At 43.5% G+C, this 23,791-nt stretch overlaps 1 protein-coding gene across 3 annotated transcripts in view; it reads right to left on the bottom strand.

The window, feature by feature from the left end:
• Window positions 1-23,791, bottom strand: part of COL9A1 (collagen type IX alpha 1 chain) — an 83,485-nt gene that overhangs the window by 47,219 nt on the left and 12,475 nt on the right. The window contains exons 6-17 of one of the 3 annotated variants that reach the window (XM_044776958.2): window positions 16,550-16,658; window positions 14,439-14,509; window positions 14,102-14,137; window positions 13,939-14,001; window positions 7,082-7,135; window positions 6,788-6,823; window positions 4,879-4,902; window positions 4,464-4,517; window positions 3,155-3,208; window positions 2,479-2,511; window positions 1,685-1,741; window positions 180-233 (exon numbers count right to left, since the gene is read on the bottom strand). In XM_044776958.2, coding sequence (XP_044632893.1) covers window positions 180-233; window positions 1,685-1,741; window positions 2,479-2,511; window positions 3,155-3,208; window positions 4,464-4,517; window positions 4,879-4,902; window positions 6,788-6,823; window positions 7,082-7,135; window positions 13,939-14,001; window positions 14,102-14,137; window positions 14,439-14,509; window positions 16,550-16,658 — 645 coding nt within the window. Of the gene's footprint in view, window positions 1-179; window positions 234-1,684; window positions 1,742-2,478; window positions 2,512-3,154; window positions 3,209-4,463; window positions 4,518-4,878; window positions 4,903-6,787; window positions 6,824-7,081; window positions 7,136-13,938; window positions 14,002-14,101; window positions 14,138-14,438; window positions 14,517-15,928; window positions 16,125-16,549; window positions 16,659-23,791 lie in introns of those variants that run through there. The other 2 variants (XM_044776960.2, XM_070514624.1) reach the window with 2 other exon arrangements.

Here is a 23,791-nt window from a genome sequence, read left to right as displayed (position 1 = left end):
AGCAACATTAGGCTATTATGCTTGCTCAGAATATTGGTGCATCTGTGGGGAACTTGTCAATCATCCTTTGAAAAGGAAGGGTAAAATATCGTGCTTTATTATTCCTTAGAATTCCTTAAAATGAAAGTGACCACCACTTCCTAATCACAATTTACCCACTAAATGTTCCTTTTCCTTACCTTGTGACCTTGTCTTCCAGGTTCTCCAATTTCTCCTTTAGCCCCCTTATGACCCTAACAAATGCAAAAACAAACAAATAAATTGTATTGGGTTTGGCACAGAAAGTGGTCAGAAGGCTCCTAAAGTCATCTCGCTTCCCTAAATCTGTGTCCATGTGCTGCTAAGAAAAAGGTTATGTCACAAAGGAAATGACTGCCTCAAATGACCTTAATAATGCCATGTGCATTAACATGAGTGCTGTATATGACAAATACCAGTTTTAGTTAACAGAAAAACACTGTTCTAGAATAATAAGAGCTCACTATCTGGTTCAGCAACATGACTCACTGCCTGCTGATCCCTAGTTCACTCCATCCCAAACTCCCTCTCCCAGTTGTGCTGAGAGCATTCAGTCTTCTCCAGCATCGGTAACTTCCTTTCTGGAGGTGACAGTCCTGACCCAGTTCAACTGGCTATCTACCCCCTGCTCTCTGCAGGCTGCTCTACCTCCTCGACACCCATCCCCTCCCCCGAGGTGGAAGAAGGACTGGTGGAAGAAGTGGTTCCCCAGATGCACACCGTCCTGCCTCTTCTCGCACGCGGTTTCAAGTACAAAGGGAAACATACAAAGGGTAGTCCGTGAAGGCTGCACAGCACGAGAAGAAGACTCCTTTCTTTTCCTATCAGGCCACCTGTCCCAAGCACAGGTGTGCTTTGGGCAGAAACATGAGGCCGATGTGAAACAGGCAATTCCAGAATTAAGTCCATCAGAGCTTTCACCCTCAAAGCCCTTCTTGTTCCAAGAATGCAAGTCTTTGTGAGAAATAAGACACCAATCTAAGCCCAAGTCTTCTGCAGTTGTAGGAATTCACCAAAACTAACGTTAGAGAAAACCATAATTGGAAAACCGTGCCGTGGGGGTGGGGCCTTTCAGATCACAGCAGGACTCCACTGGTCTGGAAGTTTTCAAAATCACTTCAGACTCAGACGAGAGAGAGAAAGCCATTTAGCCCCAGCACTTGGTGTTTATTTATTTTATTTTTATGGGAAATTTTGAAGTAATTATGATGGCAGAGCAAGAAAAAAACTTTTGGAAAGCTTCTTTTCTGACCTATTCTGCACAGTTTTTCCAACATTTTTTTTTTGGTTAAAACAGTTTCACTCACACACATTATGTGCACAATCTCCTGGCGTTTCCCCCCATAGGAGGCAAACTTCTGAACCTCAGTCTGCTGTTCTACAGTCTCTCAATCCGATACATTTTGTTGGTTTTTCTTCCCAGAACAACAGAAGCCCTGTCTAATCAAACATCTGGATCTCGGGGGAAGGACTCGTCATGGGCACCAGCTGGAATTTCTAGGACTGAATAGGGACCACAGACAAAGCCACAGACGAAGCCAACACAGACTTGCCTAATCCATCAACATGGGGTCTCTGCACCAGGAAGGCCAGTGTTTAAAGGAAAGGCTCTATTTTCTCCATGGATAACACTCTAGAAAATAAAATTCTGAAATTGTTCACTTACCCGCATGCCTGGTATGCCTGGATATCCTGAGCGACCAGGTGGACAGGAATTGGGACACTGCCAGAGAGAGAGAGAGAGAGAGAGTGCACAAGCTAGAGCCTCCACTTTATGATAAAATGGTATGTTTTTCAGGGATTCCAGCCACAGAACCCCAATGCAATTGTATTCATTAACTATCTCTTTTTTTATTTCATTTTTTAACTTGGATATATTCCTAGTTTACAGAAAAGTAAAAAGAATATAACGAAACCTTTCCCCATGTATCCACCGCCCACATTTAACAAATGTTAGTATTTTGCCATATTTATTTAAGATTTAATTTGTCAAAGAAATAAAATGCTTCTAGGCAACCCATTGTGCCACCACCTGATCCCTGTCCCCTCCCGCTGCATGGAACAGTTCTGTCCCGAGGGTCACATGCCTCATCAACCGGGCCAAAATTGCATCTAGTGCTGTTTACCACTCATCTGAATATTAGTCTGTAAGTAAAACAAGGCTCAGAGGGAGTGACTTGATTTCTATCTTCTAAAATTGCAGTGCTCTGGTGAAAAGCATGCCTTAGTCATAAAGTAAAAAGATTGTGGAAAAACAAAGATATTCCTATAAAGAAAATCCATTTCAGTCTGAGTGTACAAAAGCACCAGTCCCCCGGTGCTACAGATCACTCTGCCATCTGAGTAAAGTAAAACACAGAAAGACACATATCCCAGAGAGATCATTTTAAAGAGAATTCATCTGAAGATTACACGGTCTTTGACTTAAAACTGTATTTTTTTCAAAGGAAGTCATCTTACCAATGGATCGCCATCATGAAAGCCAATTGTTCCCTAAAGTAAAGAGGATATTAAAGCTAAGAATATAGTTCAAAGTTTAATTCAAACCTACCAATAATAGAAAGTTCATTGGGTAAAACATAATAAATATATTTGTTTAATAACATTTAAGGAACAAATAGCAGCATATAATATGCTAATATCCTAAAAACTTGACTCATGGGCATATTCTTTTTGGAGAACCCTAAATCACAGATTATTTCTTGCAGAGGCAGATGAAATGAGAGGCAGAACAGAAAAAATGGGGAACTCTGAATCATGAATTTAAAATATGAATTATCTCCTACTTAAACTCTTATTTTTTAAATTGCTTACTGTGTAACTTCTTTGTAAAAACTAGTTCATTTGAAAATATTCCTTTTATACACCCAAGTTTTGAGCATTTCGGAAATCACAAGTTCAAAGGACTTCAAATACTATGAGCAAGCCAGTCCCTGTGAATTCACCTTTTAAGTTATTATGATGCCTCTACTTTTCTGGCCTAAAAAGACCCACTCTCTGAATGGGGGAAAAAATTGGTAGCCATTTTGGAATTTTAGGACAATGACTTGATTAACAGGTACTTCCATTTTTGGTTCTTAGGTTTCTTTAATCCCGACTCTCAGACACAGAGAAATTCAAGCTGAAAATAACTTACGCTGGGTCCTGGGGGGCCAGGGGGGCCCGGTGGTCCTCTTTTCCCAGGGTCACCCTAAGTTATTTGAAAATTGTGAACACTGGTTATACACATGTCAAAACACAGTACCTAAAACTGGTGAGGCATGAAAGGAAGATGTTGCTAGAAACCCTACAGAGCTCAGCCATGCATAGACCTGCCACCAAAATCGAAGGGTGGCCCGTAATCCAATTAGCTCCACAAAACCAGAAGAATAAAGGACTTCCAGTCTGACCAAAGGCAGAGGGAGATGGGGAAAGAGTGACGCCAATTCTTCTCTATAGAATGATCACTGTATCTCCTCCGAGAACAAACTGGAAACACGCCATATTTTTCTAGTTGATTTCCAGGGGAACTGGCACAGCCCATGCCACTAGGACCATCCAGCTAAAGGCAGCAAAAGAAGGCGGCACGCAGCCTGCGCTGGGCTGGAAGGGACCTCCGGCGGCGCGCTGCGCGCCCACAGCCATCCCTCCGTCAGCCACTGGACTCTCTCGCCAGTGGGAGAAAACAGCAAAGATGCTAAGTCCAGACAAGCCGTTCGAAGAAAATGGATTCCACCTAGTCTGAACACCCAGAGCTTACTCCTGGCATACGTTTTCCTTCTTCATGTTCTGCCACAAGAAGTCAAAAGCATCTTACAATTAATTTAACAATCATTTCACATTCTTTCACTTGTTCAGGAAATGAATTTGTCAAACAGCGTGTCTAGAGGAGCAAGAAGGTATATAATACGGGGCTCCTACTCTCAATGAGTTTACAATTACCTATTCTTCACATGACGTCACTATTTCAACACTTTTGAAAAATGTATTGAATATTCACATGAAGCACTTACTACCAGCAATTTCTTCAATGAAGTTTAGCTCTTTATTGCCTGAGGTTAAGCTCCGGTTGGCTCGATTATGATTCGACGGTCCTAACATGAATATACGTGGTACTAATCTAGGCTGTTCACTTTAATTTCATGCAGAGAGTCTAATACAAGACACTGGACCCCAGTCCTGGCTCAGAGTCTGTAAAATGGAGGTGACACTTCCTGACTTGATCACTAATTCTGGAAGGTGAGAAGAAAAGCTTAGCTGAAAACTTTGGGAAAAAAATTAAAATCACTCTACCAAAACGAGGCACCATTATGATCCCTGATCCCATCAATAATATGAACTAGAATGAAACTCATCTGCCATTTCTTGGATTTGCAGAGAAAACATGCAGTTAGGGCCATCTGCCTTCCATAGTAACATCTTCTGTCAAACCACAAACGCCTATCCAAATGCACTGCGGTACTCACCGCGGGCCCAACGCGGCCAAGCTCTCCAGGGAGTCCTGCTGCCCCAGGGGGACCCTAAAGTCAACAAATCAAAAGTACATGGTAATGGATGGATGTTTTTACAATCTACCACAAATGATATAAAATACGATAAACAACCAACTTAGAAGTATGTATCTATGCTAGCTTTGTTTTCCAATGAGACAATAACTCATTTGACCAAATTTTAATTACTTAAAATGGAACAGAAATTTCTTAAATTAATAAAATATTCTGTTTATCAGAATAGGAGTGCTGTCATAGGAGCCACCTAAGATCACGTAGGTAGGACACTATAAACACGACTGGGTAGAGTGTTAGCTGGAGAGTAAGGTTGAGATCTGAGGAATAGGCCATTTATATAGACTTTAAAAATAAAACAAGAGATGGTACTTACAGGGGGTCCAGGAATGCCACGGCCCTAAAAGAGTAAAATAAAAAGTGTTACAGCATATTATTTATACGTAGTATAGATATCGACACAGGCATCATCCAGTTCAAAAACAAATTATATATCTATCTCTAAATAAATACATGATGCTCATTCTAAAGAAGGCACTAAGTAAGACAAGCAAATCTGGCTCTGCTTTTAAAGGTAGCAGAAGCTTGTTTCAGCTCCTCAGATATTCCTTTGATGCCCAAGCTAACCAGGAATATTTTTTCCAAATTTCTTTTTTTCAAGAAAATCAAAGTGAAGACGCCATCCATGCTTGCCCTCAGGAGAACTTGCTATCACTCACAGAGATACATCAAGAACTGACAGTTTGAGATTTTTATTTGTTGTGTTTTATAAAAAACGTACATTGAAACAATACAATACACTGCTTTACAATTTATAGTGTGATGTTTGGAAGTTCCCCAAACAAACACTCAGCACAGAGAGACAGGGGAGAAAAAGAGTCAAAAACACACCTCCTTTGACAAGTAGGGCTGTATTTCCAGACACCAAATCCAGTAGCTACTGACAATAAAATGGCGTCACTCCTGAAATGACCTAGGATGGGATCCTCATTTAACGCTGGATTTGACGTCAAAACCAGTCATTCCGTCTCCCTCTCCTTTACACTTCCCATTCTTTAGCAACACCAAATTGCATATAACCAAGGACTAAACCCACATCTTATTCATCCTCCTGTCCTCAATTCCTAGCACAGGGCCTATTATATAATAAACCCTGACTATATGCTTTTGAACTTAATGAAGTGAACATCAGCTGCCTTGAACCCCTTTCTCTCGCTGCTTTCCAGTTTCATTCTCCCCCCTTGGGGTTCTTCAGTCCTCTTTTCTCTCCTGCACTGGCTTGAAGAGCCTTATTCACAGCTCTCTCTGACACCATATTCATTTAGCTTTTCATTCCAGACTATTTCTAATATCTATACGCGAAGCATCCAGTGGAATCAGTGTATACCCTCTGATAATATTATTATTTCTAATTATTTAGGCAGACAAAACAAGCAAGAATTTCACATAAGCAGCATGTTTAAATGATAAGTGGGATTTTTTCAAGACATTCTTTGAAAAATTACCCCATGTGAACATTTCAATATGTAGATCAATTCGGGAAAATAAGTCTTATGCTTGAAAATACCAAAGTAATTAATAAGTTATTTCATTATCAGAAACCTAGATGTTTGATAAATTTCACTAAATAAAAAAAAAAGTCATCTTATAAGATATTGAGCTCTGAGTTGAAAAATATGGGAGAAATGCCAGCAAGCTATTCACTTCTGAAAATAGGCTTATAATGGAAAAGTCAACAGATGCTGAAATATGGCAAAGAAAGCAAAGAAAACAAGGAGAAAAATACAGATTAATGACAAGAACAAAAGAGGAATGAAGAGCAAAATAGAAAGGAAAACCAGCCTGAGAACCTCATCTTCTTAGAGATGGAAATACACAAATCTGCTAGAGTGTGCATCGCAGGAAAAGACTGGCCAGGGAATCAGACAGGCAATACCATCTGATGGCTGATATTTCATCAGAGATGCAACCAGTTGTGAAGAAAGTGGTATGATGCCATGGTCTACTTAGATTTGCTGTTGTTATGCAAGAAAGGTTTTCTATCAATGAGGGAGGAGGCGTTATCTGTAGGGAAATACCACCTGCAAACAGACATGCATTTTATACTGACATTCAAATTTCTCTAAAGTTTTTCTACTCATAGTCAGAATGCTGACCATACCAGATAAGTCATAAACTCCTTCACAGTGTGTATTATGTAGAAAACTGCGTTAAAAATTTCACAAAGGCAGAGTTTTACCTAAAGAGAGGAGATTTTTCAATTCTGTCACTTTATATTTACTTACTGGAAATCCACGAGATCCAGGAACACCAGGTTCTCCCTAAAAATAAAAATAACTTCATTGTACTTGGCTTTTTGTAGTATGAATATGTAAATATGCAAATTGCATAAATAACTGAGATAATTAGAACACTCCATCTTGGTGTTTTAATTTAATTTAACTAAAACACAATTTTAGTTGAACAAGTGTATTTCGACTGCTTCACAATTAATCTGTTAGTTGATTTGCAAACACTACAATTAGAGTATACTTCAGCATCTAATTAATGCCAGCAATTAATACAGGTGGCGAACTTACTTTTTGTCCTCTTGGTCCAACAGAGCCAGGGGATCCGTCAGGTCCTGTTAATCCCTAACAAAGCAAGATGATGTTGGAACTATTACAGCATCCCTGGGCAAACCACTAAATGGATAATTCAATTTTATTTATTAATTATGTACAGGATGGTTACCTATGTATGATGTAAATACTTATAAAGAAATACCTTTCTATATTCTTACTCAAAGATAATGTTTAACATGAGATCTGCCTGTTAGTTACTTTCTGTTGATAAATTTTATCATATTCCTAATTTCCTGCTAACTGCATTGTTTTATCACTGAGTTCAATTAGTATTTTTTGTCTCTGCTTTGAAAAAACGCAATATAACAATTACAGAGTTCTAATAGACGAGTTTGATGGGACAACAGGTCTTGGCTCTGCCCCTTACCCAGGTTTCTGTACCTTCTTGACTTCATTTATAAAATAAAAGTACTAAATGTCTCTATATCTCTCTAGTAAAATGTTTCTTCAATAGGAATTAAAGGTAATCAATCTCATCATTGCCTTATAGCCACCTAAAGCCCCCTGACCATCTTCTTCCTGTGACAATTGCTTACTGAAGAACATTAACTTTAAAGTTGAAATGTTGAGAACATGCATGTTGCTATGGTATTTTCCTTAGTAAAAATTGTGATAATTAAGTATATATTTTCACGTGTGCCACTCAATATGTAGAATTTAAGCCAACTACTATAAAATACATTCATAACTCCCATGTGTAGTACTAAAGCATATCTTCCAAACACCTCATTTTCCCTATCAGTACTTATTTTGTCATCATCCTCAACATAAAATAGATACTGAAGCATGACAGCACTACATATACACTGAATTTCCATATTTAGTGAGGATGCATTTTTATTTTCTAACTTTTTCTTTACTCTTTGACACTTTTAGATGTTGTCACTTAAACTGGAATCATGAAACTACAGCTTCCTAAAGATAAATATATGTATCTGTATACATGTGTACATATACATATACAAACACAAATATCTCATAAAACTTCTATTATCAAGATTTTGAAAAAGACTCAAATTATATTAATCAAGGGAGGGATTGCTTGAAAATACAAAAGCCCTACTCAAAAATGGATTACTGAAATCCTTATTTAATTGGTCATAGTCTGGATAAATACCAATAAAATGCTTTCATGGAATTTGTATAGAAAACTACTTTATTGGCCAACATTTTTACATTTCTCTGCATCAGTTAATTTCCCTCATAACTCCAAAGAGTGAATCAAAGGAAGTAGGAAAAAATGAGTTGAAAATATTAATTACTGGAAATTTACCAAAGAAGGAAATTATTAAACACACACAATAGAATTTGTGACAGACTGTCTTTGATTTTCAATCACCCTAGACTAATTACAAGGCTTTAATTTGGGAACAAGCCCCAACATCTTAGTACTGAGCACCTGTAGCCTGTTGGCTTTTGTATTTCAGCAAACCAACCACTCACCCAGGAGCATCTCTGGAGGCGTGCATGGCACACAGAGTTTATAAACCTCACTACATGTTTGAGTAAAGGAATCTCTAAATCCCATGTCACGTACATACCCTCCAAGACCAACCTGCTCGGTTCTCACACATGCAGCCAACTAAGCGTCTTCAACCTGTGCCTGGAATGACTGACATGATTGGAGGACAGTAGCTACTAAATAGGGTGGAATTTCAGCTGCATAATAATTAGGCAGAACCAAGTAAATGGTCGGAAAACCTGGAGGCTGCTCCCAGCCCACTTCTTTAAAGTGTCTCCCATAAGACATGACAGACTATGTCTGTCATGCAGAAGCTCTTTGAATTAAACTGAAAATACATTCTGCTGCAGATGCTACAGTGAGCTCTGCAATGAAATTGTCATGTAGAGAAGCTTAAGCCACTTGAGGACAAGGCCTGCGAGCCTGTTACAATCCTGCAGTTCCCCTGGCATCTGACACCCGCTCTATGCACCACCAGTGAATGCAGTTAGGTTGGCCTGCTAGGTCGGGGGGTGTTACACTTGTCCCTCCACATCATCTTCATTTTGGTTCAAATCCCTACTCTGCCACTTAGCTGTGCAGCCATGGGCAAGTTGCCTAACTGTATAGTGCTCTGTCTCCTGACCTATAAAATAGGAATAACATTAATATCTACTTCATATGGTGATCTTGAAGATTAAATGGGATATTACACACAAAGTGCTTACAACAGTGCCTGGCACAGTGGGCCCTGAATAAATGCTAGCTGTTCCTATTGTCATCATTATATGGTCAGCATGCTCTGGATGCTGTGAAGAGTTCACAAGAACTATAAGACATGTTTCCTGCCCTCTGGGAGCTTAGAACCTCATTCAGAAGGAGCCCTGCAAATAAACAAACAAACAACAAACCTAGATATTAACCACGGGCACTGTACTTCAGGGCCCCTCACATTTCTTCAATGCCTGACTATTTCCACTTACACTCAACTTTCAGAATGATTTGTTTTAAAACTGCTGAGTTACCATCTGTTGTCAACCGTCTTTTTCTTCTTCTTCTTCTTCTTCTTCTTCTCCCCAAAGTCCCCCAGTACATAGTTATATTTTCGTTGTAGGTCCTTCTGGTTGTGCTATGTGGGATGCTGTCTCAGCATGGTTTGACGAGCAGTGCCATGCCTGTGCCCAGGATCCAAACCGGCGAAACCTGGGGCCCCCAAAGCAGGGCGTGCAAACTTCACCGCTCAGCGATGGGGCTGGCCCCTCAGAATAATTTTGTGTGTGTGAGGAAGACTGGCCCTGACCTAACATCTGTTGCTAATCTTCCTCTTTATGCTGGAGGAAGATTGTTGCTGAGCTAACATCTGTGCCAATCTTCCTCTACCTTATGTGGGATGCTGCCACAGCGTGGCTTGAACAGCAGTGCTAGGTCCACACCAGGGATCCGCCAAGCCCCAGCCGCCAATCCGGAGCAGATGAACTTAACCACTACGCCACCAGGCCGGCCCCCAGAAAAATTTCTTAACAACTCACTATCCTAATCATATAGCGTCAGCCAGAGATAATAGTTGTATACCTTCAGAGGATGCTCTAACCTCATTCCCGTAAAAAGTGGCATGGTTTAACTATAATTCCTATATTTAATTCTAATTCCTCTTCTGCCTATCCTAGACAGATGCTATAAGAATGAACAAAATACTGTTTTACAGAGCTCACTGAGCACATCACAGCAAATAGGGCCTATAAGTATATCTCTATTGATATTGTGGATGGTAATAACACAACTGTCCTTTGGGTGCAATGTTATAACAAAGCTCCGACTTCTCTGATTTTACAAGTCTATAAGGGAAAAGAACCTTAAAACTTAAACTAAAGTCTTAGCAGGAAAGGAGCGATTACACATACACATGTATATGTAATCTTCCACATTTACACTTACGTACACGCACACACAGCTCCAATTTGCCTTAGCTCTTATTTGTCAAAGAAATGACACAGGGAAATATTACCAGTGGCAGAAAGAATTGCTTCCATGTGGGTGTTTATGAAGATAAAGCTCTATTTGGGCTGAGATCGAAGCTGACTGTGCCTGAACTTTCACGCCAGCCCTCAACAGTGATTTCCTTCCAGCATTCCAACCACGCGGCTCCTGAGACTCAAGACATAACTCTACCAGCATAGCTGCCATGACTCTTTTTCCTTTCCTGCCAAAAATCCAGTTAACTTAGGATAATTACCTTTAAACTGTGCTCCTTTCAGATTCTTCCAAACATCAACTGATTAATTTGTCAACATTACGAAAAAGTACAGCTGTGCAATGAACCAAAGAGCAGAAGACAGAGGCTGGAAGTTGAAGGTCCACCGACCAAGAAAAGATTATTGACGCTTTCCTACTTCCTGAGCTCCCCCATATCCAGGGACAAACTCGGAACTAGTCACTGACATTTCATTAGTCTCAATGTCTAGTCTCAATTTAAGGGAAAAGATTTGTTTAAAATGTCAAATGAGCCCAAGAGTGGAGTAAGAAAACTTTTCAGCTCAGAATCTAAGTCCCAGGTGGCTCCATTCCAAAAGGTGGGGAATATGAACCATACCAATATTTACAAACAATTGTAAAATATCTATTATAAATTATTATCCATTGAATTATCCATATCATTTTTCTTGGTTGATAATTCAGATGCTAAAAATCCACTATCACTCTTTTTCTCCCTATTTTCTCCAATTATTCATCTATGTAAGAACCTTATTTGTACCCGCAAGAGGCAAATCTATCTGGAGAGAGAGTCTAAAAATCAAGAAATTTGGTTTCTTTCACTATCTTAGCGACTAAATAACTCCGGGTCCCTGAAGAAACTACTCGTCCTCATAATTATTCAGTTCCCTTATCTGTGGAGAATAACACTAGCCAAACCAGCTTTCCAGGTTATTGTAAGGTTAAAGGAAATAATGTTGTGACTGTGGTTGAGACAAAATGCAAATTTTTTGCTTAGTTCTAGGAAATGCCTAAAATACTGGCACATACGTGGATTTCTTACTTTTTTTTCTCCTTCCCTTCTCTTATTCATTTTCTCTTGCTTTCCTTTGCAATCCCAGGAGACTGGGTCAATGCCCTCACCGGTTTCTCCCTGGGAACCTTCAGGGTCAGAGCTCTATGACTTCAGAAGCCTCGCTCTTTCACAGTTTTAACTTTGGAAATCTGGTTTGTTCTGCATTACTGCCACCAACAACAACAACAACAAAAAAAACCTGCTTGTAATTGTTATTTGCATTGTACTTCTAAAGATTTTGAAGCACTTTCATTTGTTTATCCAAAATTTCTGTATAAGTAGAGAAATTATAAAGCAAAACTAGACATCGTCTTTATGACCTTACGGTAAAACATAAAGAATAATTTGTTGAGCCTGCTGCAAATCACTATTAAACTGAGGCGCAGATAAGTCTAGCCCTCTGTCTGAAATTATTGCAGCTCAACAGCTAGACAAGACTTCAGGCGACTGGTTCATGCTTCAGCCACCACAAAAATCAATAATAATAATAATTTAATCATAAATTTTCTTTTCACACCAAACAAAAGGCAGGTCAGATTTCAAAGGAATGCAGAAATAAATCCCACCTATATTGGGCGACTAGTTTAACAGCCTTGTATTTATCAGACTTTTTTATTATGATCTGACAGTTTCAAGGAATTCACAGTGTTTCAAAGAGCTTGACAGCCAACAAGTTACATAATTTCAATTTGTATTATACACACATTAGTGTGATATTCAGTTTGTATTATCCAAAATCAGTCCTTGGGGGGCCTCATGCACTGCCACTGTGCGTATGTAAGAAGCTCAGACTAGGGGCTCTTGAAACAGAGTCTCTCTCCTAAAGCATTAATAGTATAGACAAGTATCCTCATTATGGGCATCTTGGTAAAGAAAGCACATCTGAATAACCACCATAATCTCACTTTTTGGGGGCAAAGATTCACCCTGAGCTGGTATCTGTTGCCAATCTTCCTCCTTTTGTTTTCCTCCCCTAATCCCCAGTGCATAATTGTATATTCTAGTTGTGAGTCCTTCTAGTTGTTCTATGTGAGCCCCTGCCACAGCATGGCTACTGACAGACTGGTGGTGTGGTTCCACCACCGGGAAACAAACAGGGCCGCCAAAGCCCTGAGAGCACTGACCTTTAACCAATAGGCCATCAAGGCTGCCTCAATGTAGCCATATTTTTTTTCTCAAAATGAAGGATCTGTCTTAAACTCCAGACAAAATTTCTTGGAAATTATAATGACAGGTTTTCAGGTGCTTTCTTTGATTTAGAAAAGTCTTCCGTTTTTGGAGGCCACACAAAGCGCTAACTTGAGGGAGGCGCCCCCGCACGTTCTCTGAGGACAGACGCCAGTCTCACTTCACTTTGCATCCCAGCGACAGAGTCAAGGACTGGCCTGCAGTGGGACCTCAATAAGCATTAGTCTAACGCATGGAGAGAGGAGAAGCTAAGAGTCCTGAAGTCATTTTACTCTGAAGAAATATTATTTTGTGTTAGATTTAACATACAACTCAGCCTCAGAGCTTCCCTCAGCTGGCGGGGGAGGGTGGGGCGCAGTGCAAGGGAATCCGGAAAGGATGCTGGTTCCCGACCTTCAAGCAACCCTAGCCAACTGTTTTCTGTCAGCGATGCCAACCAAGAAAACGCCGTGGAAAGAGAGCGAAGTAGTTGTGAATGTCCTGTTGGACGGGTGCGGGCCGTCTCCCCGCCCCCGCCCCGCCCCGCCCCACACATCCCAGCTCATTCGGGCCCTCCCCTCGAGCGCATCTTTCTTTTCTCTCTTCCTCGGGATTTAGGAGCACTCTGCCCCTCCCTCTGCCTGCAAGTTTTCTTCTTTTTCTGAATTAATCTAGAGTGTCCATGAAAGGGCAAGCGCAGAGACTACCTGCTGCAAAGCCCCAGCAGAGGCCCGCAGGGTCCTCCTCCTCGAGCGCCCTGTTCCCGTGGTGGGGCTGAGTCCACGGGTGAGCAGGGGTGGGCTGCTGGAGGCGGGAACTGGCACCCACTACTGTTCTCTGAGAGGAGGAGATGCGCGCTGGTGCTCTCCCCGGGAGGCCGCGACGCATCCCAACCCTCCCGGGCCCCTCTGAACAAGCTGCCGCCGCCGCGCCGCGCCCGGAGCGCGAGGCCAAGTCCGGGGCCACAGCCCTCTTTCAGCTGCGCCGGCCCCGCCCGCACCACGTCTCTCTGTCTCTCCCTCCCGCCCCCCTCCTTTCCTCTCCTCTCCTCTTCCTTCCCCTCACCTTCTCTCTCTCTCTCTCTCTCTCTCTCACACACACACACACACACACATGCTCGCGCGCACACACGCGCGCCCCGGCACCCCGCCTACTCACGTCGGCGCCCGGCGTGCCCGGCCTGCCCGGAGCTCCCGGCTTTCCCGGCTCTCCAGGTGGACCCTGAGTGGGAGGAAAAAGGCTCCAAGTTGAGACCCTTCGGACGCACGTGGCTGCAAACCACGTCTAAAGGAAGGGAGAGGGGACGCGTTGACCAACTTACCGGGGGGCCCGGGGGACCCTTCGGACCTCGGTCACCCTGGGGGCAGGAGAAAAGGCAAGAGCATCCGTGAATATGAGGCGCTGGGGCCGCTCGGAGAATCCCACGCGTGTTCCCACTCAGGGCGACCAGGGACAGGTCTGAATGGTGCGCTCAGGGACAGGACACGTCCACCTCCCCCTCCAAAACCCCCGTTTCCAAGATCCACCCCAACTCTAGCCCAAGTCCAACCCCGCCTTGGGTGGGGGCATCTGGCCCTCTCCAAAAACCCACCCAGGCCGCCGGAGGGAGGGGCAGGAAAGGCTGGGCTGGTGGACCGGGCCTGAAGAGGGACACTTACGTCGATGCCGTCGATGCCTGGAACTCCAGGGGGGCCCGGGGGCCCCGGGGGCCCCTGCTCGCCCGGGGGGCCTATCTGCTAAGAACAGCACACACAGGGGTTAGCGGCGCCGCTGGCCAACGACAAGGAACCAGGCGCAAGGTCCGAGGCCCCCCACCTCCGCCCCGCGAGGGCGCCAACTCAGGAGGCTCACCTGGCCCGACCACATTCAGATTGGGGCGGAACTGTGGGGTCCGAGCGGATCCGGGCCCCAGGTGGGGAGGGGTCACCGGGCCTCAGCTCTCCAGCACTGAACCAAAGAGGAGTGCACGAAGGGGCCTAACACCTCTTTACAAAAGGGGCTCAGTGATGAAAATGGTGGTCCTTCAATGCCTCCCGCGATCTAATCAGTAATTGCGGGTCAGTGTCTTGACCAAAATGGGACAGCTGAGAGTGGAGGCGCTCCACGTCAGATCAAGTACAGGATCGTTTGTAAATCTTTCTGTGTCCAGTAGAAATCGGAGGGAGTCTCTTGAGGGAAAGACTGGGCTGTGGGTGGGGGGCGTGGGGCGGAAGAGCCGCGAAGCCCCGCGAGCCCGGCCTCGCAGATCCGCCTGCAGGACTGTCTTGCACAAGGCCTTTGCACCTCGCTTCAGAACTACCCCCAATTTCAGACTGACCCTGGGCGTGAGTCCTTTTATCGCTTGCAAACAGCTAAGCTCAGATGGTACTAGAGGGAATGCTGGCGTCTGACATAGTATGAGCACGTTGCTTAGGGAATGTGGGGCTTTTTTCCCCTCTTCTGAATTAAAAAGAAGAAAAGAAAGAAAAAAGCTTCTTTCATCAGGGAAACTTTGTTTTTCTAAACTCGAGTGACCAGACGGGTTACAATGGGGTCTTTGTACGTGAAACCTCACACCGCGCTGGGCTCGAGCTCCGCCGGTCGGGTCCGCGGGAGGGACGGGGCGCCGCGCCCGGGGCAAGTTCCTGGGAGGCGCGGGGGTGGAGGCCGGGCCGCGCGCTCCCATCCCCGCCGCGGGCACCACCGGCAGGACGCGGGGCGCGGGGCCACCGCGGGCGGGGCAGCGGGAGAGCCGAGAGCGCCGCCGGCCTGGATCCCGCGCTCTCCAGCCAGGCCTCCGGGCTGGGACCGGGTGGGGGGCAGCAAGAAGCAACGCGGCTAAAAGTGACACCCGGGTGCGGAGTCCGCGGGCCTTCAGCGCTTGAGCCTGCCGTGTTAGAGCCCCATCCCCGGGGCGGGAGGCGCCCTCTCCCGGACCCAGAGGTCGTCTAGGCCCAACTCCCACCGCACTCGCCGCAGGTGCTCAAGGCTGGAGGGGGCGCGCGGGCCGGAGGATGCTCGGCGCCTTGCCCGCGGCCGCTCCCACCTTTCCTCGTGCGCGCTTGAAAAATGCAAACGCTCTTCGGCCCAGCTCACCTGGTCAGTTGTCTGGAGAAGAAAAGATGGGGAGAGAGTGAGAGGCGCCCCCCTGAACGCCCGGAAAACTTACTTGAGCGGCGCACAAGCAGAGCCCGGACAGCAGCAGCCGCAGCCCCAGGGCCCCGAGGCCCCGCGCCGCCCAGGCCATGCCCGCCACCCCGGGCGAATCCCCGCCGGCCGCCGCGGCGCGCAGCGCCCTTCTCCTCGCAAGAGCGCCCCCGGGCTCGGGGCGGCGGAGGTGCCGGGCGGGGAGGCGCACGTTCCTGCTGTTTATGAATGGCCCTGCAGAGGGTCCTGGGGATTGGAGGAGAGCTGGCGGGCCTGGAGGACGGATAGAATGACAACAGTCCCCCTTAACCCTTTCCCCGCGGCCCCTCCGCGGGGCTCTGCAACCGCCCCACTAGCCCCCGGAGGCCTCTCGCTGTCCTCAGAGCCCCCCAGGTGGCCTGTGTGCCGCTGCGGGCGGCGACCAGGCCGCCCGCGTTCTTGGAGAGAAGTTAGCGAGGGTCGTAGGCTGCCAAAGGTAGAGCCAGACTCCCTGAGGTGGTTTCCACCCGCCAGGCCGTGGGTGGGACCTGTCTTTCCTTAAGATCTGTCTGGTCCATACAGCAAAGTCTGGATTCTTTAGAGGAAGACAGTGGAGAAGTGAGGAATTTGGGAAGTGGAGAGAGGTAAACTGGGTGAAAGTGGCCTTTGCAGGTGGTCAAGGGACTCACCGTTATCCTGGCTGGCAGCTCATGGCACGTTTCTCTCCTGGGTCGCAGTGGGTCACAGTGGATCAGCATCCACTGAAGTTCAAACTGGAGAAAGACAGCAGACAGTCAGTTCAGGTTCTTTTGGAGGACAGAGGCAGGTCGTTTGAAAGAGAGATGAGTTTGTTAGTGTGGTCCAATTGTTAAGTGACCGGAGACCAACTCGAACTGGTTGATCTCAGCAGACCAGGACTCTTGCTCCTTGAATACAAATTTTCCCAATGGAAATGGGCTGGAAGCCCTTCCCATGTTCGTCTGATGGTGGGACGTAGATGTCCTTAGACAGGAAACAGACCACTGGTTCTTTCTATTTCCATCCTCACCACAAGCTCAAGAGGTAGATTCTGTTAAAGTGAGGCTCAGAGAGAACAAGGACCTGCCGTAGTCACAAGCCAGTAAGTGTCTGAGTCTGGATTGGAACCCAGGCCCACTGAACTCCCCAGAGGGAGTATGTGCTGAGTTTACATGGGAGAAGATTAGAGACAGAGGCAGCCAAGAATAAAGCAGAGGGAAGACAACCTGGTCCTGGAAGGAATATGCATGCTGGAGAAGACATTCTCTATGGAGGGGTCACAGCTTACAATGGAAGTAGGAAGGTCCAGAAGTGGAGGGAATGAGAGAAATCTAGGACTCAGGGGAAAAAAAAATAACAAAAAATATTCGAATTTTGTATAGTCTTATTCATTGCTTGAAGAGATATAAAATTTCTAGACACTTGAAATTTCAATGTATCCTGACAACTTCCTACATCTTAGCAGGTGTTACAGGAGAAAGAAGAGAGACCAGGAAAGAAACAGCACCAAGGAAGAATGGCCAGGTCTGACTCTGAAAGCCTAGGGCAACCAGGTCAGAAACCACTGGGTACCCACAGGAAGCTGCGCCCCTCTCAATCAGGAAGCTCCTTGCTAGGCATTTCAAGTCAGATCCATATTTCTTGGTCAATTGATTCTCCTGGAATTATGCAAATGTCTAGTTAAGTATCCAGGTCCCAAATCTAAATGGAATGTAATCTAAATGGAATGTAGCTTAACGTAGGGCAGTCTCTCCTCTTTCATCCAGTCCTGATTTGCACTCCATCCCACCTGCCAAATGGACTCGAGATCTGATGGATCCAGAATCATTAGGCACATTTTTTCCATTGTTACAGAAACACCCAGAGTTGGAGGTTACTGGACGGAAGATCAGGTTTGGAGAGGATGACGGATAAAGTCCTGCCCTTCTACCCAGAAAGGAAGGGAAAGTTAAACAAAAGGGGGTTTCCATTTTATAAAGGGGTGAAATAAGACACGCAGCTTTCACATTCCCGAGTCGGCACCGCTTCTCACATCATTCTCCCTGTGCTGGAGTTCTCCTCCTTCCCCATTTTTCTTGTTTCTCTCAACCCTACCGTGCTGTTCCCCAGAAAATGTGGACATTTGGAAAAATGAATTAAGTGGGATGAAAAGAAAGTGAGCACCTAAATCAAGACATATTTAAGATGGAAAGTAATCCATGAATTGGATGAAAATCATGCTCATCTGCATATTCAAGGCATAACAATAATACACGGACATCCTGCAAAAGAGCTGCTTTCCAAACTGCACAATGTCTTGTAGTTAAGGAAACCGCTTTAATCAAACACTTTATTTTTATCAGAGTAATCTTGTTTGCTTGGGAAGGATTTTATTTTGGTTTTGTTCTAAACTGCAGTGGAAATTTTAAAAGGAAGATAAAGAATGGTACAACCTTCTCCTGAATAACTCCTAACTACCCAGCACCGCCGCAAACGACTCCAAGGCGGGTCCCACAAGGGTCACGTGGGGCAGAGAGGTTAAGTCGTCTTCCACAGGCCACACAGCTACTAAATGGCAGAGCTGGCATTCCAAATGTGCCTGACTCTGAAATAAGAGCTTTCTCTTCTACACCACTCAGTCTCCCTGAGGAGCACATCCTGTCTGCGAATGAATCATGGTTTTCTAAGCAGGTAACCAAGGCATTTGATGATTGAACATTTGTATTAAAGATGGATAGAAAAGAAGAGAGATCTAGAAATTAAAGCTGTGTAAGCTTGTTTCCAACATCTACTGCAAAAATTTAGAACTTTCATAAGAATTCAAAACTTTTCCTATTTGTATGTTTGTTATAGAAATACATCCAGAAGCAAAATTTCTAGAGTTCTTCCAAAAACTAACAGCTGTTTCTATATGCAGTTACATATTCTTTTGTATGATAAAATATCACATAAGAAAGAGAATTATAATTCTTTTTCCTCAACAATCAGATTAAAGTTTTATCAGAATAAGAAAAGATGTCCCCCCCCACCCTAACTTTCAGAATAATAAAGACCACTCATGTAATTATATTCACTAAGTCCTTTGTGAATTGGTAACTCACACTAGGCATGCATTGTATGCATGTGATATTTTGATTCTCAAAAATAATTCATACCTTAATCCCCTTGAAAAACTTTAATTATATGGCTAACCAGTAAAATTACATCCTTAATTTAGAAAGTTCATTAAAGTTACTTATTGAAAATACAGAGTAATTCATTAAGCTTTTTTCTCAAAAATGTAGTTCTCTCTGGATAAATTAGTGCACCTGTTTGTGTGCGATGCAGTTGTGGTACAGGATAACGTGGAGATGAAATGTAATTCATCTGTGAATACAGGCTGGGTTGTTCAGAGTCCTACATAGATCAGAGGTTTCAGAACACATCTGTGCATCCACATCAACACCACCGATGCACTAATAATTATCTATACAACAACCATTCTTTGGCGTGCAATATGAATTCCAATCTGCATGTTAATTATTTTGAAGGAAGATTGGCAAAGTTCTTTGGTAAAAGTCGCTTTCATTATATATCTAAAATGCTGATTTCCACATGTTTCTCATTTTCATACCTGGAATCATTCTTCTCTTTGACTACCTACTGACAAAATATACGTGACAAATATTTTAATTTGGTCCTTCAGTGAACATTTTTGAAGTCCTAATAGAAGCCAAGGACTAAGGAAACATTCTAGGGAAATCAAAGATGTTCTCCTCCCCACAATAAGCTTACAGTTTGTGAGACTTGAGAAAAATTCAAGTAGAGAAATAAAAAGTAAAAAGGTTTTCTTAAACCTATTAAACAGAACATAAAAGACCCTGGCAGAATCCATTCTTCTCAACATAAAATACTTGTCCATTGTCTCAAGGAGAAGTGAGTTGTGTGAGTGTAAGATGCCTTACCTCCTCCCAGATTTGGCATTATCCAGTTCTTTCCTATGGGACACTAAGTTGTGACTGCCTCATCTAAGCTGGAGTAGTATCTAGCTGACAACACATTAAAACAAGGAATTTTAGCCCCAACTCTCTACTCTTTTAACAGGACTAGTGATTTCTACTTATTTTGCTAGGTTGTTGGGAAAAACTAATAAGGTATTTAAGCCCTTCATAAGAACTAAACAAAAGCTAATAGCAAACAACTATCTTCTCCTTCAGAGAGAGAATTCTAATGACAAACTATGGAACTTGGCTCAATATTAATGAGAATGACTCAAGGCTTGATTTTTTGCAAACTGGACCATGATTAAATTTTACAAGTATAAAATGCTTAAAAACTAGCTCTTCAAAGATAAATTCTTTAACAGAAGAGATGTTTCATTAAGCTTTTGTCTACTCAGTGGCAACAAAGATTTAAAGAAATACTTGAATTCACAGATCTCCTCCTTCTTTTCAGTTTATGATGGCTTGTTGGTTTCCACCATTAAAAGGGACATCGTCTAAGTGAAGCTTCCCGGTTGCTGAGCAGGAGGCTCTGAGCTGTCTCAAAATCCGAAATTACCCCAATTCTACGTAGACTAAGCCATGCAGTTCCAGACATAGCGCTGGGAATGTGATTAAATGTGAGTAAGTGACACTCATCTGAACCACAGCAAAAGCAGAGGTAGATGGTGAAAGAGAGAGCAGGAGGCTGGGAGTCAGCAGACCCAGCATGCAGTCATTTACTCATCTCTCTATTCAACACATCTTTATATAACACATTCAGGTGCTTTGAGATAGATACTATGGAAGACACAAAAATGTTTAGTATACGGGACAGTATCTAAGCTGAAAAATGCTTTCAACAACATATACCATAGCCGCTGAGCTGAGCAAGATATATTTCTGGTTGAGGTCACCAGCAAGGAGACCATATAACACCTAACGTGTGAGTATAGCCCTGAAGCGCATTTAAGATTTTCAAAAGCAGAGATGGAGAGGATAAAGGATAGAGTTGCGAAGAGAGGAAGTGACAACAACAAGGTACAAGGGTGGAAAGAGATGTATAAAGAAGAGATCAGATTCACTGTGGCAAAGAATAGACACCAGATTTTTTTCACCTTGAATTCCAGGCTAAGGCATTTGAATATTATTGGGTTGATAACTATTGAGTTGTTTTCAAAGGTTTTTCTGCAACAGGGATAGGGATGAGGGAAGGTGGCGTAATTTCAAATGGCGTTTCAAGGAGATTCATGCGGTAACAAATGCCTAATCTCTTGACGCAGAAGGAGGCTACTGAAATAGAGCATCGAGAAGTGTCACATGTTGAACAACGGTGAGGCATCCTGAGTTATCTGCCAACTTAAAAAAAGAACTCTTCGTCTCATGCCATATGCCCCTTCAGCTGCCATCCTGTGTTCTCTCCTCTCCATCCAAAACTCAGTAGAGTTGTCTATGTTCATCACCTCCAATTCCTCTCCCTTCCATTCTCTCTTGAACCTTTCCAACTGGGCTTTCACTCCCAGCACTCCAATGGGTCTTTTCTCAAGATCACCCTCATGGTTTGTAAATCCAGTGGTCAACTCTCAGTCAGCATCTTATTTGACCTATCTCTAGCATTTGAGTGAGTTGACCATACCCTCCTCCTTGAACTACTATTTCCCTTGACTTTCAGAGTACCACAATCTCCTGGCTCTCTCCTGCACCACAAGCTGCTCTTCTTAGTCCCTTTGTCTGAATGATCCTCATCTCGGCAACTTCTAAATGTTGGTTGTTTCAGGGCTCAGTTCTAGGACTTCTCTATTACACTCATCTCTCAGTTATTTCATCTTGTTTCATGGCTTTTAATACTATATATGCATTGACAACTCTCAGAGTTCTATTCCCAGCTGGACCTGTCTCTTGAACTCCAGAGCATATCTAACTGCCTGCTCAGCATCTTCACTTAGATGTCTAAGTCACTGCTCTTCCTAGACCCTTTCCCATCTCAATGAATGGCAACTCTCTACTTCCAATGACTCACGCCAAAAAATATCAATGTCATCTTTGATTCTTCTTTCTCTCTTACACTTAAAACCTCATTTGCTTAACCCTCAAAATATATCAGGATCTGACCATTTTGCACCACCTCCTTCTCTACCATTCTGTTCCAAATCAAGACCATCCCTGCTGGGATTACTGCAGTAGCCTCCTAAGATCTCCTCTTAAGATGTCCCTAAGTGCTCTGTCCTTTTCTTCCCCTGCAGTATATTGTCAGAACAGCAGCCACAGATGAGAACAAGTTGCTCATCTATCCAGAACCATCTGATATCTTTCCATCTCACACAGCATGGAGTCTCCCCTCCCTCACTCTGTTACATTACCTCTCCAGCCTCTTGCCTGCTTCTCTCTGCCTCATTCCAGCCACACTGGCCTCCAAGCTCTCCTCAAACATGGCAGACAACACCAACACCAGCCTCTTCTCACTTGATGTTCCCTCTTCCCGGAATCCTCCTCCCCGAGATAGCCACGTGCTAATTCCCTCAGCTCTTTCAGGTTTCTGGTAAAATGACTTTTCTCAATGCCGCCCTCTCCCCAGGCACTCCGACTTCCTGCTTTATTCTTCTCCATAGCGTTTATGGCCACTCAGCATTCTATACTACACATTTACTCATTTGTGCATTTGTGCCTGTCTGCTCTCCCCAGAGCAAATGTAAGCTCCATTCCAGATTTAATTTCTGACTATAACCGAGCTGATATTTAATAAATAGCTGCTGAATGTTAATGAATGAATACATAGACATGGATAAGAAATACAGCAAAGAAAGAATTGATAGTATTTGCCTTCTGGTTTGATTATGACTTGGAGTAAGCCCCTTTCCCTGTCTGGGTTTCAATTTCTTCACATGAAAACTGAGAGGTTTAAACTATGTACACTCAAAGTTTCCTCCAGCTTTGAAAGCCCATGATTCTACTGACACCACATTGTAACCACAGAAACCAGCCATACAGAGATGAACATAAAGAGAAGGAAAAACACCGCTGAATTCATATCTTGCCTTACAGCCACCCGGTCTGCATAACAAGGATTTCTCTAAGATCTTAGCGCCCCCATATACATTTTGACAAATACAGAAACACTAATCGCCCTGATTTTTTTAAATTGCTACAGTATGGGTGCAGCCAAGGCCAATAAAATATTGTAGTGTTTTTAATTTCCCATTAAAAGCAAGTTTGACCATCATTTAGTTTTTTTCCAGTTACGCAGAGTCCCTTCCCTCAGCCCCGCCGTCTCCTGTGCTAGCAGCCGTTTCTCATGTGTTCTCGTTTCATGGCCACCTAGCGGAAAATCCAGCTGGTGTTGTTGAGGTGGCCTACAATGCAGCAGGCTAGAGTTTATCTCCAAAAACTTGTTTGGACAGTCAGCCTTCAACAAGATTCTGATCAAATCACACCAAAGTACTATAAAAAGTATCTCCTATGGGTATGTGCAGATAACACTACCATTTCTTTTGTATTTATTTAATACTTCCAAGAGAAAGAGTATTTGTAAAAAGCACTTGTCAAAAACAACTTAATAGGCAAACTTTATAGTTTAGATGTTATGCATTTCTTAAGCGACTAAAAACATAACTTTCCTACAATATTTCTCAAACATTGAAATAATATTAATCACAACCTCATAACTGATTTTTCCTATGGTATCACTTATGAAACTTTGACTGCTTTTACATTTGGAGGTTAATATGGCTTAATTCTATGGGTTAGAGAAAAGGACAGAGAGCTTCTCCATCACCAGTTTTGTCAGTTCTTTCTATTTGCTCTCAAATTTTCTCTGAATTTAACAAAAGTGACATAGAGCAACACATTTGAAATATACTTTTAAAGGTATTATATCTGTCTGATTCATCATGTTGCATATTGGTTTGTTTGGAATATGCATAGGTAAAAAAAAAAGTAGGGGGGGTGTTGAA

The sequence above is a fragment of the Equus asinus genome, chromosome 8, assembly GCF_041296235.1.
Source record: "Equus asinus isolate D_3611 breed Donkey chromosome 8, EquAss-T2T_v2, whole genome shotgun sequence".
Lineage (NCBI taxonomy): Eukaryota > Metazoa > Chordata > Mammalia > Perissodactyla > Equidae > Equus > Equus asinus.
The sequence above is the reverse complement of the archived record's forward strand: the minus strand, read 5'-3'. Positions and strand labels throughout refer to the sequence as shown.